General features: G+C 30.7%; 2 protein-coding genes and 1 long non-coding RNA gene across 4 annotated transcripts; 2 read left to right on the forward strand and 1 right to left on the reverse strand.

The window, feature by feature from the left end:
• The first annotated feature begins 1,219 nt into the window (after positions 1-1,219).
• LOC112754135 (geraniol 8-hydroxylase) lies at positions 1,220-4,250 on the forward strand. Its single transcript, XM_025801724.2, has 2 exons — positions 1,220-2,178; positions 3,611-4,250. The coding sequence occupies exons 1-2, from the start codon at positions 1,270-1,272 to the stop codon at positions 4,214-4,216; spliced, it is 1,515 nt and encodes a 504-aa protein (XP_025657509.1). The 5' UTR covers positions 1,220-1,269; the 3' UTR covers positions 4,217-4,250.
• Positions 4,251-7,980: 3,730 nt separating this feature from the next.
• LOC112754148 (pentatricopeptide repeat-containing protein At4g04370) lies at positions 7,981-13,198 on the forward strand. Of its 2 annotated transcripts, XM_025801732.3 has the most exons (4): positions 8,011-8,422; positions 8,859-8,948; positions 10,278-12,838; positions 12,932-13,198. In XM_025801732.3, exon 3 carries the CDS (start codon positions 10,318-10,320, stop codon positions 12,613-12,615), a length of 2,298 nt encoding a protein of 765 aa, XP_025657517.1. In that variant the 5' UTR covers positions 8,011-8,422; positions 8,859-8,948; positions 10,278-10,317; the 3' UTR covers positions 12,616-12,838; positions 12,932-13,198. The 2 variants fall into 2 exon arrangements, with proteins under 2 accessions (XP_072077526.1, XP_025657517.1); XM_072221425.1 differs by having other exon boundaries at positions 7,981-8,422; positions 8,859-12,838.
• Positions 13,199-13,362: 164 nt separating this feature from the next.
• Positions 13,363-14,947, reverse strand: LOC140180407 (uncharacterized). Its single transcript, XR_011874631.1, has 3 exons — positions 14,327-14,947; positions 13,995-14,054; positions 13,363-13,859 (listed from the first exon to the last, which is right to left on the reverse strand). It is a non-coding gene; the product is annotated as an uncharacterized lncRNA (long non-coding RNA).
• Between the last annotated feature and the right edge of the window lie 4,669 nt (positions 14,948-19,616).

Raw genomic sequence — 19,616 nt, forward strand, 5'->3', positions numbered from 1 at the left:
AAAGGAGCAGTGAGGTCCTTATCCTCGTTGGAGATCTGCAATTGTGAGAGGTGTGGCGGCGGTGGTTGTCAGCGTGAAGGGTGTGTGTCATCAGGGATAAAAACAGAGCCGCTCATATAATTAGTGACGGTGATTGTGATAGTGCTTTGAGTGTATTAATTAATTGTCTATGAGATTTTTGGTTTTATAAGTGTGAAAAGCAGGACCACTCAAAATTAGCAAAAGATTGTAATCTGTTCTTTCCACATCAGGGTTGTGGGGACGATTGTGCAAGAATTAATTTATTTAGTTTTAAAAAGATGATTTGTCATTCTAATATGAAAAAAAAATTTGTAAATTATATTAGTGAATGTTTTAATATATGATAACACTGAAATATGAAAAAAATGTGTAAATTATATTAGTGAATGACTTAATGTACGGTTACCGAAAAAATCATCTTACCTTAATCTCCATCCATTTTTAATTACACGCCTGTATTTATAGTTTTCTTTAACAAGTGTCATTTATCTATTTGTTAGTCAACTCCTTAATTAGACTTTAATCATTATTGTTGACCACCTCTCTTTTAATCACCAGAATATATATATGTTATTATCTACCGATTTTATGTGGGGAGTAGAAGAAATTAAAAAGTTTTTAAAAAATATTTATAATTATTATTGTTTATTTTTATATAAAATATTATTAAAAAATTTATTTTTAGTAGTTATTTATTTTGTTTTTAATTGTAATAAAAATAATCACTAATATATTTATTTGTAATTAGATATAAGGGTGTTATATATATTCTTTATCGTTAAAAGATTTTAGCCACAATTATATATATAATTAATGATAAATATTTTTTTAGTGACTACAAACAATATATAATTATCATTATGACATATATAGTAATAACGATAAATATATAATTATTATAATAAAAAAATATAAGTTAAATATGATTATATTATTATTATTATTATTAAAAAATTGTTACTAAATGTAATTTTTTTTGTAAATTAAACGTTAAATGATATTAAAATAGGCTCTATAAAATTATAAAGATCATATATAGCTTTAATTAATTTGTTTGCTATTTATGAAAGTAGAGTAGTTGGCTCAATAAGTTAACTAGATAACAATTCAATGAATTTTAATTGTACCAAAAATATCTCTGTGAATAGTGAATGAAGTGACAAAAATTAAAAATATATTTCCCTATATATATTTATGCAAATTAAAGGACTATGGGGGAAGTAGAAGCCACCATTGGAAATCACAAACATGGATTACCTTACACTACTACTACTCATCTTATTCTTTATTATCTCAACCCTTTTCTTCTCCTTCATCCAAACCTCTAAATATTCAAAGCTTCCACCAGGTCCTAAACCATATCCCATCATTGGAAACATCTTAGATCTTCTTAATAGTTCTAATTCTCTTGAATCATTCATCAACCTCTCTAAAACTTATGGACCTATAATTACCCTAAAATTAGGCACCCTTACCTCCATAGTGATTTCTTCTCCACAAATAGCCAAAGAAGCACTCCAAAAAAATGATATCATCTTATCTAATAGAACAATCCCTTATACCTTTTTGTCAACAATTGAGGATCATTGCAACAAGAACTCAATTATATTCTTACCTTCATCAACCAAATGGAGACTCCTTAGAAGAGCTTGTGCAACAAGAATATTCTCACCCCAACAACTTGACTCCACACAAATCCTAAGGAAGAGAAAGTTTCAAGACTTGGTAAATTTTTTGCACCAATGTTGTAAAAAAGGTGAAGCTTTAGATATTGGTGAGGCTATTTTTAAAACAATACTAAATATAATATCAAACACTTTTATTTCTAAGGATTTTGTTCATTATTATGATAATGATGAGAAGTTTAAAGTGTTCAAGGATATAGTGTTTGGTTTGACTGAAGAATCTTCAAGGCCTTGTTTGGGAGATTTTTTCCCTTTATTAGGGTTTCTTGGTTCACATAGTGCACGTGCAAGAACAAAAGATCGCTATGCAACGTTGTATGCAGTTTTTGATGGTGCCATGGAAGAAAGAATTCACATGAGGGATTCAAAAATTGATTCTAGAGAGTGCAATGATGCATTGGATTCCCTTTTGGATCTTGTCAATGAAGAGAGTTCTCAATTGAATCGCCATGATGTTGTGTCTTTATTGATGGTGAGTATTTTAATTAAATTTTCATACCATATATATATATATATATATATATATATATATATATATATATTTCAATTCATCCTCTTTTATTTGTCACAAATTAAAGAATAAACCTTTTATTTAGGTTAATATATAGGAATTATTCAATTAATTAAAATTATGTACAAAAGTTAAACGTGTATCAATTTTCACAATAACCTTAGTTTATAAAGTGGTATTTATTTAGTTTGTGATATATGAAGGTTATAAAGGAATGTTAACAAAAATGATATTTTTGGTATTAAAATTGGACACCAAACTTTTTACGAAAAGAAAAATTATAGAAATTAATTTTTAGTTAGTTAATACGAATAATTTAAGGTTAAAGATTTATAATTTAGGATATAAAATTAAGAATTTATGATTTAAAATTTAAAATAAATAAAATAATTTTTAAAAAAATTAATTGACTAATATTATTAAAAAAGTTACTTCTCCTAGCATTGTTCTTATCAAAATAGGTATATAGGTATTTGCTGTATTTTTTTATGGTAGGTATCTTAAGTAAACCCATTCATGATCTCAATTGAAGGTTAAAGCACATGTTTTATCAATTGATTTTTCAGACAATTGTTAAAATTATAAATTAAAAAAAATTATAAAAAATATAAAATTTAAAATTTTAATATATTTATTATGTATTTATTAAAATAATTTTTTTTTAAAAATTTCTAATAATAATCTTATAAATATGTGTTTTTAAAATATATGTTAACTAATTTATTTATTTATCTATTTATCATTGAAGTTTGATAACATCATCTAACCAGAAAAGGCTTCATTTATTATTTAATTACTTTGGATGCCTTGCTGTTGTTGAATGACAATGCTAGACTTAAAATCCACATGTCAGATTGTCAGGATCAAACTTAATTCTCAAACGGTGTATGTGTCATCAATAATTTTGGAATCATATGCATATCAATTCAATTTCCCCCTTGCATGGTATTTGTTTCTGGCACCCTTATTTTATTTTATTTTTATAAAAGTATATTAATATACCGGTATTTTAATTATATTTAATAATCGTGATTTAATTATAAAAGCATGAATTTTGCTAGTAATTGGGTATTTATGAAGATTAATAAGATAGAAATGTTTAAAGTCTTTAATTTTTTGTTAACCGAAAATGTTCACCTTAGTATTGTTAGGAAAATTCTAAAGGTAGGTATTGACTATTGATAGTTTGATACCCTTGTTTTTTAATTTATAAAGGAATATTTGATAAATATGAGTTTTCCAAAATTTAACAACAACAAATATATTAGCAATTTTTGTTACTAGAACATGTGTTACTAATTTTTAACCACAAATTAAAGCTCACCTTACCCTGGAAATAATAATTTGGTGAACTTCATGAATTAACCCTTTTAATTTATTGATGTTATATTAGGATTTATTTGTTGCTTCAATAGACACAACATCAAGCACATTAGAATGGGCAATGGCAGAGTTAATACATAGTCCAAAAAAATTGCTTAAAGTTAGAGAAGAACTTGAAGAATCACTTGGAAAAAATGGAGAAGTTGAAGAGTCACATATCTCAAAGCTGCCATACCTTAATGCAATTGTGAAAGAAACTTTGAGGCTTCATCCACCAGCACCATTTCTAGTACCCCACAAAGCAAATGATGACGTAGAGTTAGGAGGCTTCACTGTTCCCAAAAGTGCACAAATCCTAATTAATGTGTGGTCTATTGGAAAAGACTCAAGGGTTTGGGCTAACCCTAATTCATTTGAACCTGAGAGATTTTTGGATAGTGAAATTGATTTTAAGGGCAAAAATTTTGAGTTGATTCCATTTGGTTCTGGAAGAAGAATTTGCCCTGGATTACCTTTGGCTTCAAGGACCTTGAATTTTATGTTGGCATCACTTTTGTATCACTTTAATTGGAAGGTTGCTAATGAGATGAATCCAGAAGATATAGATATGAGTTATAGTTATGGAATTACCTTGCATAAGGCCCAACCATTATTTCTTGTACCTATCAAAGTTTAATTGTTGATAATTAATATGGTTGGTTGAATGGTTAGTTTATCTTTGATTGAATAAATGTTGGAAATTCCAACATTTTTTATATATTTTATAATTTATTAGTTAAAATTAAATTTTTAAATAAAATTTTAATTTATATCGTGATAGTTTTTAATTTGACGAATCAAGAAATATTGTAAAAAAAATTTAGTTATTCATGTAAATAATCAAGTACCATAATAAATTATTATTATTATTATTATTATTATTATTATTATTTATTCTTCAATTAAGTGATTTTAGATTCAAGATTTAGGATAAATATATGAAGAATTATGTCATAAATTATGGATGTATTATGTAGACTTATTGGTATACACTATACACATATGATGATATCTTTAATGTTGTTTTCATTAGTAAGGGAATATTTTTTATAGTATTTTTTAAATTGATAGATTAATGATTAATTCGTTGTAAATTTAAATTTTATTTAAAAATTTATCATTAGCGATTAAATTATCGCATGTTAGATTTGTTATTTTTTTTTTGTCTTACAAGCCTTAATAAATTGAGTTGCTTTTGAGAATTAGACGTAAAATATAACTACGAAATAGAATTTGTGTTGTTTTTTTTTCCATCACCTCTTTCTCGCCGCCGGGAGAGGGGAGGGGGTTTGATATTTCACTAGCCAACGCAAGAGATAACAAGTTCAAATTCCACTATTTGTACATCATTTTTTTGGACTATTTTTTTTGTTATGAAAGTAAAAGTAGTGATATATTTTAATATTGTAATTTTTTGTGTTTTTTAAGATTATAGAAAGTACACAAATTGGGAGTCCAATTTCTGTATCTCGAATTTTTTAATTTTTTTAACACAAATCGAACGGTCTGATTTGTGTACCTCTAAAAATCGGATGGTTCGATTTCTGTACCTCTAATAAATCGGATGGTCCGATTTTTACTTTTCTAATTAAACGATTTCACATTTAAGAATAACATCCCAACAATTCACATTTTAAAAAAACACCATTACCACTCCAATATTAAAAAAAAATTTCCATTATTTTGTCTAGGCTTTGGTAAATATTTGAAATGAATTGGATCCTAATTTTACAAATTACTTTCATTGATCAGGTTTTATATCTTATTTTCAAAATTCATCATGTATATGATATTTTATTTGGTAGATTCTGTAATATTGCATAATTGAATTCATGTGTAAAATTATTTTACACTGACAATGTATCAAAATTAAATTCTTTATATAAAAAATATTAAATAATCAATCGATAACCATAACTCAAAGTATTCTATCCGATTCGTACAAGAACCCGCTCCGCACTCGACCCCATTTGCAACGGATCGGGTTGGTACCCACAGAAAGGAGACTACCGAAGTAGCATATTTTTTTGTGTCTGACTGAACCAGCTTATATGTGTTAACTATCGAACTCAAAAATCTAAAAATCGAATCGGACTAGCCAGTTCGAATGAGTTAATCGAGAACCGAATCTATGGCCGGGTTGGTTGATATAAAAGATCGTCTAACAAAAATTAATAAAAAAATCGATCGAATCGATAATAAACCAGTAAACTAGTAGAATCAATTGATTTTTTTATGGATTTCCAATTTAGCCTTAAACCTTCTAAACGATGTCGTTTTAATTAAAAAAAAAAACACGGCGAACGTCTCTCCTCATCATCACTTCTGCACTGCTGCTCGGTTGTCACCTCTAGAAGGTTTACTTGGCCCTCTTTTCCTCGTTCTCTTCTCCTCTGCTTCGCTCGAGGGTCTACTCGGAGCTTTTGGCATCGCCGTTGCAAACGGTTGCTCGTTGGCTCTATTTTTTGTCGGTCGCAAATGGTTGCTTGATCCTCTTCAAGCGCGTTCGCTATCTCCTTGAATCTCTTCTTAGAGCCTCGTTGTGAAATTTTTTCTCGGAGCCTCGCTGTTTCAAACTAATCCTCTTCTACAGTTCCTCTCTCGCTGTGTCTCTAGTAAGTCAGTGCTCCTCCGGTTTCAATTTCTAAGATTCTGAGTTGGGATTGTGTTATAAGTTGGGTTGTTACTTATGTGATTTGAATGTTGGGTTTAGATTCTTTTGCTTAATTTTTTGAGTAAATCCCCATAGTGGTCTCCAAGATTGACGCCGTGCACCAAAATCGTCTCTGAGATTCTAATTGCACCAATTACGTCTCTGAGATTGAAAAAATTGCACCATAGTAGTCCCTGACCCGTTTTCTGTTAACGATGCGCTGACGTGGCTTGGTGACACATGTCACCTCATGGTTTGGTCACGTGTCACCTCATGATGACGTGTCGGTCAACGACACGTGGCATGCTGACATGGATGAGTATGCCACATGTCACATTGCTATTTTGTCACATGTCAAATTATACCACGTACCGCAATGCTATTTGTCCACGTATTATCCACTTTGTCATCGTTACATGTACACTAAATTGGTCCTTTACTTTGCATCAAATGACTCATTTTAGTCCTTGAAATTGAATATCGTGCACCAAATTAGTTCCTTCATCAGTTTTTTCTCATTTTTTTATAAATTTAAAATTCTCAATATTTTTAATACACTAATTTTAATTATATTTTTATTATACATATTTTATAATAAATTTTTTAATTAATAATGTTAACTTGTACATTAGAGTACATGTTAACTAAAACCAAAACTTTATTATTGCTTCTTGTGTTTATTTGTGATGTTTTAATACTGTTCAAGTCATGGTTAAAATAAGTACTTATATTAATTAATAGTGTAATATATGAAAAAGCCACCTAACTAAGTTATAAATAAAATGAATTATTATAATCGATAGTATAAATCTATCTTATTAATTTAGTGAAAAGTTAATTATATGGAAAATCGGACATTCTTAAAATGGATGGAATAATGAATTTATATTAGTTATTAAGTGCCTTATCAAATATTCCTAAAATATTTATTAAAGTGTTAAATATTAAAAAAATTGTATTAAAGAATATTATTATACTCTTAACTTACACTATTTATTAAATCAATATCAATATGTCACATAATTCTTTTAATAAAATATTGTAGAAAAAAATTGTATAATTAAAACTAATATTTTAAAAATATTTTATAAAAATAGTTGTATTTAAATAAATTGTGAAAAGATAAAATTAAAATTAGTGTATTCAAATATATAATGAAAATTTTAAATTTATAAAAAAATGAGAAAAAACTGATGAAGGGACTAATTTGGTGCAGGGCATTCAATTTCGGGGACTAAAATGAGTCATTTGATGTAAAGTAAGGGACCAATTTGGTGCATATGTAATGATGACACCGTGGATGACACGTGGACAAATAACATTGCGATACATGGCATAATCTGACACGTGGCATACTCATCCATGTCAGCATGCCATGTGTTGTTGACCAACACGTTACCATGAGGTGACACGTGGCCAAACCATGAGATAACACGTGTCACCAAAAGTCCACGTCATCAAGCCATGTCACCGCGTCATTAACGAAAAACAGGTCAGAGACTACTATGGTGCAATTTTTCCAATCTCAGGGACGTAATTAGTACAACTGGAATCTTAGGAACGATTTTGGTGCACAGCGTCAATCTCGAGGACCACTATGGGATTTACTCTTATTTTTCTGATTTTGGCTAGTTGTAAAAACCGAATCGACCTGGCTGGTCAGACCAAAAAAGAAGTGAACCGGTCATGAGATTGGTTCAGGTAAAGCATAAGACCGGATAAGAGAAAGAACCGGTAAAAACCGGTTCCATTTTTCAAAAAAAAAAAAAAAAAACCTAATCCCTGCTAACGTTCTCCCTCCCTGCTTCCCCAATCCACTCTCACACTCTCACTCTGTACAGTCTGAAACGGGCGAAAGGGGAGAACGCGGCGCCTCCACCTTTTCCCTCTCACCGCATGGTCGCCGGTTCGTCCTGCGCCTTCACTGCTGTCCAGTCGTCTGTGCCTCTGTCCGCGTCTGTCGTCTCCGTTCGCATCGCGTCGTCCCTGCGCCTTCATTGCGTCCGGCAGCTCCTGCGCCTTCACTGCGTCACCTCGCCTTCCCTGTTTCACTCCTTTCCTTCTTTGTGGTTTGAGCGAAGCCGTCAAAAACCGCGAAACACAACACCCTGAGATCTGCGACAGCTTCAATCTCTCTCTCACTCTCGGCTCAGATCTCCACGCCGATCTTCCTCAGCTTTCGTCCCTGAGGTGAGGTTTTTTATAATTATTATTCGATATTGATTTTGTGAATGTGCTTCTCCTGCAAAATGTACAACCATATCTGATTTTGTGAGGGTATCACAAAAGAAAACGTAGTTTTAGTTGAAGAAAACAAAGATAAAACCGATTCTGATTCTGATTTTTCATGAGTTTAGGGTTAATTGATGTTGTTTAGAGTTTATTTGTTTTATATAGTTGCTGTTTTGTGGCTTTGTGGGAATGTTGATTATTGATTGATGCTGTTTTCTAGAGATATGCATAATGTTGATTTATACCTTGCTTGATTGAAATATGCAGTGGTTGGATAAGCTGTGAATTGATTTTTTTTTTTGTTTTTTTGATGATTGAAATCTGCTTATTGATTTTGTGCATGGACTTCCATGTTACCTTGGTTATGTATAATTCGCTGGTGTTGATTGTGCAGATGCAAATTTGGGACTTTTCAGGCCAAACAACCCAGTTATTCATCAATGACAAAATGACAAATGATTCTCTTTGTCAACTTGGAAAGGAGGTAGATGTTGATTTGTTTTTTTCCTTTTTATGTTCCTTTTATGCAATTTTGTTGTTCACGAATTTTTAAGTTGGTGGTCCAAGAAGCTGGTAAGAAACCTGTTGTTAGTAGATAGTTGGATATTCAAGTGAATGTGTGTTTCTGATTGTTCTTAATATTAAACATTTGGTTCAAGAACTATTCATAGTCAATTGTGCTTATACTGTTATTGTTTGTCCATGTTTATTTAGATTCTGTTGACTATTTTTTATTTTTTTATTTACGTGGGAACGAGTCAACCGATTCAACCAGTGATCTACCAGTTGAACCAATGACCTATTAATCTGATCGGTTCGATCACCGATTCGATTCTGACAACTATGGTTTTTGGATTCTCTGGCTTTGGATGATGAATTTTCTGTTTTTGAATTTTTGTTGTTGAATACTTGGTTAGAAGTCTTTGTTAAAATTTGTTGTGATTCTGAATTCTTTGTTGCCGATCGTTTGAGCTTTTATGTAAGTTTATGTTTTTCATTGTTGCTCATTACTTAATTATTAGAAGTTATTGTTGAAATTTTTCGTTCTAAATTTTTGTTGCTGATGTGATGAGTATTGTTGCTGATTACTAGATTAGAACTTAGGAGTTAATTAGAAATTTTTTATTTTATGAATTTGTAATGATAAAATATGAACAAATTATTATGTGAAATTGTAAAAATTTAATTTTATTAGCTTAAAAATAAATAAATTTGAATATTTGAAATTGTCTATTAAATTTTTAATAATTTTATTATATATTTAATCAAACTAGTTCAACTACGGTTCGATCTTGGTTGAATTATTGAACCAGTTACTCGACCGGTTCGGTTCTCGCAATCTTGGTCGAACTAATTTACATTGATAAAGTTTTTGCTTGCTCAAGTAATCAATAAAATTATTTTGTTAAAAAGAATGTTATAAAGTTAGAATTATTCTTTTTTAGAAGAAAAGACAAATAAGTCCATGACTTTTTAATTTAAAGACTACATAAGTCTTTGACTAATTAAAAATATAAAAATGTCCTTCACCTTCTAAAATGCGAGACATTTAAGTTTCTCCGTCCAAAATATATAAGGACAAATAGGTCCATCGGAGGGACTTAAATGTCTTGCTTTGTAGAAAATGAGGGACATTTTTGTAATTTTAATTAGTTGAGGACTGATGTGTTTTCTCTTTTTTTTGGAAACAAATGCAAACGTCGATTTGATGTGTAGATTATAAGTTGGTTCATGTAATTTTTTTTTTCAAATATCTTTTCTGATACTCATTTTGCCCTCCTCAAATAACTCATTTGTGAGACAATTCATATAGTGAGAGCACATGCAGCAATGATCTGTAATGGGTTATACTGATGTACGCATTCAAACCAAAGATTCCCTACTCGTTGCTGCTGAAGTTCACTGCCTATAGAACAGTCAAAATCCGGTGGCTGATACTGTTACCACCATCACCACCACCACCTTCTTCAGCCACCGACACCCACTCATTCAATGGCCACATCAACTACCTTTCCTCCCAAGGTTACGACCACCAAATCCTCCTCACCTATGCCTCTATGCTCCATTCCCAAGTTCCTTCTGATCCCTTCACCTTCCCCGCCCTCCTCAAAGCATGTTCATCCCTCAACCTCTTTTCCCTTGGCCTCCTCCTCCACCAACGCATCGTTCTTCTTGGATTCTCCCTTGATTCTTACATAGCTTCTTCTTTGATCACTTTCTATGTCAAATTCGGGTTCCCTGATGTTGCTCGCAAAGTGTTCGACTTTATGCCTCAGAGAAACGTTGTCCCTTGGACTACCATTATTGGCTGCTATTCCCATGGTGGTCGTGTTCTTGAGGCTTTTTCCTTATTTGGTGAGATGTGTTGCCAAGAAATTCAGCCCACTAGTGTTACATTGCTAAGCTTGCTATCTGGAATTTCAGAAATTGCTCAAGTGCAGTGTTTGCATGGCTGTGCGGTTTTGCATGGGTTTATGGTTGATATGACCTTGTCAAATTCTCTATTGAATGTGTATGGGAAATGTGGAAGCATAGAGGATTCTAGGAAGTTGTTTGATTACATGGAGCAAAGAGATTTAGTTTCTTGGAATTCGTTGATATCAGCCTATGTGCAGATTGGGGATCTGACTGAGGTTCTGCTGCTTTTTAAGACAATGAGGGTGGAAGGGTTAGCGCCTGATCGGCAGACTTTTGGGTCAGTGCTATCTGTGGTCGCATCAAGGGGGGAGTTGAAATTAGGAATGCTAGTTCATGGCCAGATTTTGAGAGGTGGTTTTCACTTGGATGCACATATTGAAACATCACTGATTGTGGCATACTTGAAAGGTGGGAACGTTGACACTGCTTTCAGAATGTTTGAGAGGAGTTTGGATAGGGATGTAGTTTTGTGGACAGCCATGATATCAGGCCTTGTGCAGAATGATTCTGCTAATAAGGCACTGTGTGTGTTCCGCCAAATGTTGAATCTCGGAGTGAAGACATCTAGTGCTACTATGGCCAGTGTAATTACAGCATGTGGTCAACTTGGGTCTATTCATTTGGGGGCATCCGTTCATGGTTACATAATGAGGCAAGAATTGTCATTGGATAGTGCCGCTCAAAACTCTCTTGTTACCATGTATGCAAAGTGTGGTCACTTGGACCAGAGTTCAATTATATTTGATAGGATGAGCAAAAGGGATTTGGTTTCTTGGAATGCAATAGTTAGTGGATATGCACAAAATGGCTATGTATGTAAGGCATTGTTGCTTTTCAATGAAATGAGGAGTGATCATCAAAATCCTGATTCAATAACAATTGTCTCCCTCCTCCAAGGCTGCGCATCAACTGGACAACTTCACTTGGGAAGATGGATACACAGCTATGTTGTAAGAAACATCCTTCAGTCGTGCATCTTAGTGGACACTTCTTTGGTAGACATGTACTGGAAATGTGGCGATTTGGATGCCGCCCAAAGGTGTTTCAACCGGATGCCATATCAGGACTTGGTGTCATGGAGTGCGATAATTGCAGGGTACGGCTATCATGGCAAAGGAGAAACTGCATTTAGATTATACTCAGAGTTCCTGAAAACTAGTATTAAACCAAATCATGTGATTTTCTTGTCGGTTCTATCTTGTTGTAGTCATAATAGACTTGTAGACCAAGGATTGAGCATATACAAATCGATGAGTAGAGATTTTGGAATTGCACCCAATCTTGAACACCATGCTTGTGTGGTTGATCTCCTCAGTCGAGCAGGAAGGGTCGAGGAGGCGTATAACCTGTACCGAAAAGTATTCTTAGAGCCTCATCTAGATGTTTTAGGCATAATCCTTGATGCATGTCGAGCACATGGTAATAAGGAACTTGGTGATGCAATTGCCAATGACATTCTCATGCTGAGGCCTATGAATGCAGGGCATTATGTACAACTTGCACATTGCTATGCTTGGATAAATAAGTGGGAAGAAGTGGGTGAGGTATGGAATCATATGAGATCTCTTGGATTGAGGAAAATTCCTGGCTGGAGTTTCATTGACATACATGGGGCCATAACTACATTTTTCACAGATCACAACTCACACCCCCAATTTCAAGAAATAGTGTTTACACTCAAAATTTTGAGGAAGCAAATGATCAAAATGGAGGAACGTTCATTGTGTATATAATACTAACATTGTCTAAAATGAACAAATGAAAGAGAAAGAAAGGATGAACAGGAGCAGCGGAGAGCATTCATGGTGTTGATGTCGACAGTTGGATTCTGTCTCATTGGTTACATTGGCGGCAGACCACTCTATTGGCATCTCAACGAGTCCCTCTCTGCTGTCTCTTCTTGCCCCCCTTGCCACTGTGATTGCTCTTTTGAACCTCTTCTTTCTCTCCCTGATGGTACTTACCTCTTGTTTTTATGCCTTTCAAATGTTGTTTCTTATGCAGTTATGCATGAATGGTGGTTGCTTAAGTGTTTGTTTTCTTATGCAGGATTGAATAACTCCATTTTAGGTCAGTTCTTCTCCCTCTATTACTACTACTTGTAGAAAAAGCTGCAGCTATCAGATAATAATGCCATACAAAGTCACTTATGCAATGTGATACACACCATGATCATAGTTAAACACACATGCAAATATAGCTGTTATTAATCACACTAAGTAGATACGTAATTATTGTTCACCTATTACACTAAGTAGATACGTAATTATTGTTCACCTATTCAACTTTCTCTTGAATCAATGACTTTTTATTCAATTGATTTCTGCTTCAAAGATAGAATTATGAACTACTAATACACTGTCACCCCCATCACTCACTGTGGAACTGACATGAGCTTTTGAGAATAACGTTTCTCCAATACCGAAAATATAAAAAGAAAAATGCTTCTCTTTATACTGTAATTATCACTTTATGTAACTGATAACTGTACTACACGTGATAGATATGTAATTAGCTAAACACAAATAAAATATGGTCCTATTAGATTGTTACATCCAAATTAACTGATTCAGCCACAGCTACCTAGGAATATGTTGTTACTAGGGTCTTCAAAATCCTTGTGTGGTGTATGCTATTCTGTGTATACCAATCCCATTTGAGGTACCAAGTATATGTGAAAGTAGGTCAGTAATTGAGCATAATTTTGCAGACTATGATAATTGATAGAACTATTGACAAAAAGGAATAAAATCTCTGCACAAGTAGTTCTCATTATCCACCAATTATGCAGCTAAATCTATGCACAGGTATAAGGTATCAGAAGATAACCTTCATTTCCTTTTATCCTTTGAGGGCTAGCATTTGCATAGCTGAAAGTAATAGGATGCCAGCCTTTATTCTCCATCTTTGTTGTAGACTGGTTCCACAGGGTATAGGTCAACGTTCTACGTTCAAGTTGACCTTCAAGACCATGCATCTACAAAGAAAACACAGGGAAGAAGAAAGAATATCAGTGCAAATCATGTATTTCACTTTAATGGGGGGAAAAAGTAGAAAACCTTAACCACAAATAGCAAAGCTAAATAGTGATGGAAGAATCTTAGTATCTTACTGCAAGCAGTGTCTGATCATAGTGTTCATCTGGAATACAGTTGTGCTGCTTCTGAAGTTTCTGCACTTATGCCAAAACCATAGTTAACAATCATTTATATTGATAGGGAAAAGAAAGGGAAAAAAAAAAAAGAGAACAAGAACAAAACCCTATATAAGTACTCAAATCACGACAATGTTATCAGTATGAAAAAAACTAGAAGCACAGAAAGCTGCATAGTTTGATCAAGTCCACAGAGGTCACTGATTTTTACAAGGATCTTTTAACACATACGACAAATAAGTAAAAACATAAAATCCCAGGAAAAATGTCAATCATGTATTAATTCTTACACATGAATCAACTGGTTTGTATATGGGGCTTTTGCAAATATTAGGTTATTTGAGCGTTTGAGAAAAAAGTATACAGGAACCATATCATAGATATTCTACAGCTGTTCCAGGGTTGTGAAAGTAACTCATCTGACTATATTCTGTGATCAAATACCAAATTAAAGGGGGAAAGAGAGACAATGGGATGAAATTTAAAATAATAACTTCGGCCTGCAATTATTTGATATAATTAAGAATAGAAGTATGCCTTTATAGTAGAGTATTGAACTCAGTTTAAAAGAAGCAAAGAATATTATGTTTACCAACAGTTGTATTTCTAAATTTATATATGTATTTTAACCGTTTAACGAGATAATTTTTTGATATAGCATGTAGCATGTAGTTGATGAAAGTCATTTTTTATAATATACATATATAAGGCATGACGGTTGATTTGTTATTGTACATTCTTACATTAAATCAATTTTTCAAGATTAATTGGTAGTAGTTAAAGGTAACTTTTCCATGTGTAAGTTCAGAGAGTGAAGAAATAAATTTTAAAAAAAGAAAAGAAAAAGTTTGAAAAAGTTATCTAATAAAGAATCATTAAACACTACACCTCTAATTAAGTCATCTAATAAAGATACAATGGTACAGCTAATATACAACAGTTAATATGAGAACTTAGAAAAAGTTGTTACTAATTTATGTACTTATTTTATTTTATATACTTAAAAATTATGTATATTATAGTAAATGAAGCACAAATGGATTACAAATTAGCCATGCACTTTAATTTATCTAACAGAAAAGATATATATATCTTGACCTGGACAGCAAACAAGTGAAAATTTGCCACACATTTTATATATTAAGTGAATACCAATTCACTTTAGAAAAATAAAAAAATACAGAATTTTTTAAAAAATAATATACTATTAAAGATGACTCCATATTTTTTTATTTTTTGGTAAGGACAAGTTCATCTATTAATATCACTTTTTTTTTACAGAATATTAATATATATCATCCTTTTTTTGGGTTAAATAGATTGAACAACTCTTAATTTTTTTGGCATTATAACATCGCAAACTTATAAATAACTCACATGCAACATTTTAAGGGTTTATATTCACTACTTAGCTTAAGGTTCCAAATTTTTTTTTTTTTTTTTTGGTGGTTAATCGGGGTTAAGGTTCCAAAATTTATTACTAAGCTAAAGCCTCTGCAGCATATATATAATCTTTTTATGTTGTTAAGATATATATTACCTTCTTTTTTTTTTGGATAAATGATATATATCACATTTTTTTTTGTCAAATAGATTGAAAAGTCCTCAATCCTACACATTATAAATGCATCCACACTACACTCATACATACAATATTTAAGGGTTTCATCCAGACATCCACCACTTAGTCTAATCAAGTGACACAGATGCACTTGTTGCAAAGCATACATGATGATGACCACCTTGAATGCATATATATATATATATCACTTTATTTTTTTCGGACCAGGCATATATATCACCTTCAATGCTATGTTTTTAATTTTTTATGGGAATAGCTTGGAGAGATTGGGCTTTATGCAAGGTAAGCCCAAAATTTTCAGACATATCTAGGTCTTTTGCCTTTTGCCCATTAACTAACTTCCAATCATAGCCATGAACAAGAGTGCCCAACACTATGTAGTATAGTCCTATAGTCCCATAGGACAGATTCTTCTTCCGGCCCCAAAAGGAATTAACTCAAAGTCAATCTTACTCTCCAAGAATATTTCAAGCATAAATTCATTAGGGTTTTGTCCAAATATTTGAATCTCTCCCCATAGCCCATACATTAATCCAAACTACTTGTGCATTTTTAGGCACATTGAAGCCACATAGTTCAACATCCTCTTGTGACTTGTGTGGCACTAGTAATGAGATTGGTGTATGTATGAAATCGAAAAGTTTCCTTCACCACAGCTCCTAGGAAAGGAAGATTTGAGATATGTGATTCTTCAATTTGTGGTTCATCCTTGCCAAGGTCATGTTCAAGCTCTTCTTTCAGTTGCAATTTTTCTAGGTTGCATAGTAATTTTGCCATTGACCATTCTATGGTAACTGAAGTTGTGTCTAATCCAGCCACAAAGAGATCCTAACACAATCAATTTGTAAAATACAATGATATATCAAAACTATTAACAAATTGAAAAAAATGTTTTGAATACCTAAAAGAATTGCATGGTAAAAAGCCTATAAAAGAGTGAAAATTTTCATAGATGAACTCTATTTTATGCATAATTTTTATACACCAAATTTTCGTGGGTCAAATGGGATATAAATTTGTAAATGAGTTTATGTGTATCATGTTAAATTTAATTATATACTTGTTTAGAATTTTGAAATAAAACAAGAGTGAGGGTGAATGTTAATGCCTTCCAAAGAAAATAAGAAGTGCAATATTTTTTCAAAATTAACTTGCTATTAAAGTTAAAAAAAATAAATAAAACACTCTAAATCTTAAGTTATAAATACTAAATCTAAAATTTTAAATTTTAAATTTTAAATCTTGAATCTAAACAATTGATTTAAAATATAATAAATAGATAGCTAAGATTTATTTAATTAACAAAAAAAATAACACTTCTTAATTACTTAATAAAGAGAGTTTAAGGAGAAATCCAACCCTTTTTGCAATTTTTTTGGGTTGCGTGGTAATTCTGCAATTGACCATTCTATAGTAACTGATGTTGTGTCTAATCCAGGCACAAAGAGATTCTAAGACAATAAATTTTTACTTCTTAATTCTATACCAAATACTTTGTTTTCCATGAATTTAGTTAATTTTGGTGGCTCGAAGTCTCAGAATTCAAGGAAATAATTAGTGTATTGCTGAAGAAGCTGCAAAGCCGCCTAATGTTGTGGATTTCTTTCCAAGTTTGAGGATATTTGATCCATAAGGTGCACGTGCTAGAATGACCAAACATTTTAGGAAGATGATGAATACATTTGATGGTATTGTTGAAGAAAGATTGCGAATTAATACTGTAAATAAAATAATACTACACATAATTTGTTTATATTGTAAATAAAATAAGATATAAGATGTATTTTAATAAAAATATTACAAATTAGTAACAGCGATGACAACTCTAAATTTCGTCATCCTCTCCTTTTTTCTTTCCTTCTCTTTCTTCATTTTTTTTCTTTTTCTTTTCCTTCCCTTTTTGCGTCCTTTTTTCTTTTTTCTTTCTCTCTCCTTTTACATTTTTTTATAATTTTTTTATTAAAGTAAGAATAATTTAATAATAAAATTAAAAATTTTATTAAAAAGAACGATTTTAATACTAAATAAAACGTTTAGAATGAATAAAAAAATAATATTAGTGACGAATTTAATTTTAATCCTAAACTTTAGAAACCAAATCAACACTTATTCTTTACAAATATATTTTAAAATATTTTAGCAATATTTTTGTATAATATGTATCACTAAGAGTTATTAATTTTCTCATCGTAATTTAGTAATATGTCTTAAATGTTACTGACCATCATGTCTATTATACGTTATAGTGATGAGTAACTAATATATATATATATAAAAAACTATATAATATAATTTGTAGGGAGAATAGTGAGGACAAAAAATTATTAACACTCATATGATATGGTTTTATCTACGGCACGCTCCTCGATACATGATATTTATCCAGCTTGTGCGTTGTGGTCCGAAAAATACAATAATTATAAAAATAGAAAGATATCAGACTTAACAAGATAGATGGATATTATTTTGGTCGACAAGTAATATAAAGTGGAAACAAGCCACAATTATTTAAAAAATTTTGTAAGAAAAAAATAAACTAAAAATATAATTTTATTAGTTTTACGATTTTTTTGATTTTTTTTATAAAATTCTAAAATTAAATTACTAAATGAAAACACGTTTAAAACACATATCTATGACATACCACTTTCAATTATATAAAGCGTTTTAAAGATATAACTATTAGTACTACCTTCTCTTATTAACTTAAATTTTTGGATGAATAATTTCATAATATAATATTAAAACTCTATGTCCGAAAACACAAGAGTTCAATTTTTGGTGAACAAAAAAAATAGCAAATCTAGATTTGGCTTATACTGCACGCATCTCTCTATCTCGAACTTGAAAAAATTAATAAACTTATGTCCATAAGGTATTTATTGACATTATCTTGTTTATATTATTAAATAATTTTTTATTTTTATATTGTTTTTTAGTATTTATATTTTATAAATCATTCCTACAAAATTTCATACTAATTTAGAATTATTTTATATATTAACATAATAATAATAAGATATAGAGAATGGGTATATTTAAAATCATATTTTATTTAAAAAAAATTGTAAAACCTATATAATTTGTTATTCATTCTTATTTTTTTCTGTATAATAATTTTCTTAATGGGAATAGATACCTTTAGTCCCTAATTAATATTTATATGAGATAAGAACAATTTAATTAATAAGTAACTATCAAATTATTAAAAATAAGATTGTACATAGATGGAATCAAATTAAATAGGATCAAAATCTTGATTCAATTACACTAATTTCATTAGATCAGATTAGATCTATTAATCTATCGTACTTTTATGTGTTTAAGTTTGATCTGATCCTTAGATCAAATATCAAATATATATATATATATATATATATATATATATATATATATATATATATATATATATATATATCACAAAAAATAAATGGAGCTCTATTATATACATCAATAGATGAAATTTGAATAGCTCTAATTCGTCAAAGATAGATATTGGTTCCTTAGTAACTATAAAATATGGACACTTCATTGAGTTACTGTGTTTGTGTGTTAGATATATTTTGGATACGAAATTTATCGATATTTGTCCGATACGTGTGTTTGCCGTGTCTAACCGTGTCTTAATAATAAAAAATAAAAAATATTCTTCGAACACACTTGAATACACTTAAATACCATTACATATATCAGCGTATTCAGCCTTATTATTAACATGTATTCTTGAAATGAGTTTAAAAATAATATATATTATTATTATTAAAATAAAAAATATTTTAAATACTTTTATATAATTAAAAGAAAACACTAAAAAAGATTAAAAAATTATTTTATATTTTAATATCAATAAAATATTAAAAATTATTTATTGTAATTTATCTAAAAATATTTTATATTTTATATATATACTAGATCTCTTCTTATAAAATTTTAAAATTTGTATGTCTGTATATTTCGTGTCGTATCGTATCATATTCCGTATCTATATCAGTGTCTGG

The sequence above is a fragment of the Arachis hypogaea genome, chromosome 2 (assembly GCF_003086295.3).
Source record: "Arachis hypogaea cultivar Tifrunner chromosome 2, arahy.Tifrunner.gnm2.J5K5, whole genome shotgun sequence".
Classification (NCBI taxonomy): Eukaryota; Viridiplantae; Streptophyta; class Magnoliopsida; order Fabales; family Fabaceae; genus Arachis; species Arachis hypogaea.

Coding starts and splice junctions, on each gene's coding strand:
- LOC112754135 (XM_025801724.2), top strand. CDS start 1,270: ATGGATTACCTTACACTACTACTACTCATCTTATTCTTTATTATCTCA. Junction 2,179..3,610: donor ATGTTGTGTCTTTATTGATG/GTGAGTATTTTA, acceptor ATGTTATATTAG/GATTTATTTGTTGCTTCAAT.
- LOC112754148 (XM_072221425.1), top strand. CDS start 10,318: ATGTACGCATTCAAACCAAAGATTCCCTACTCGTTGCTGCTGAAGTTC.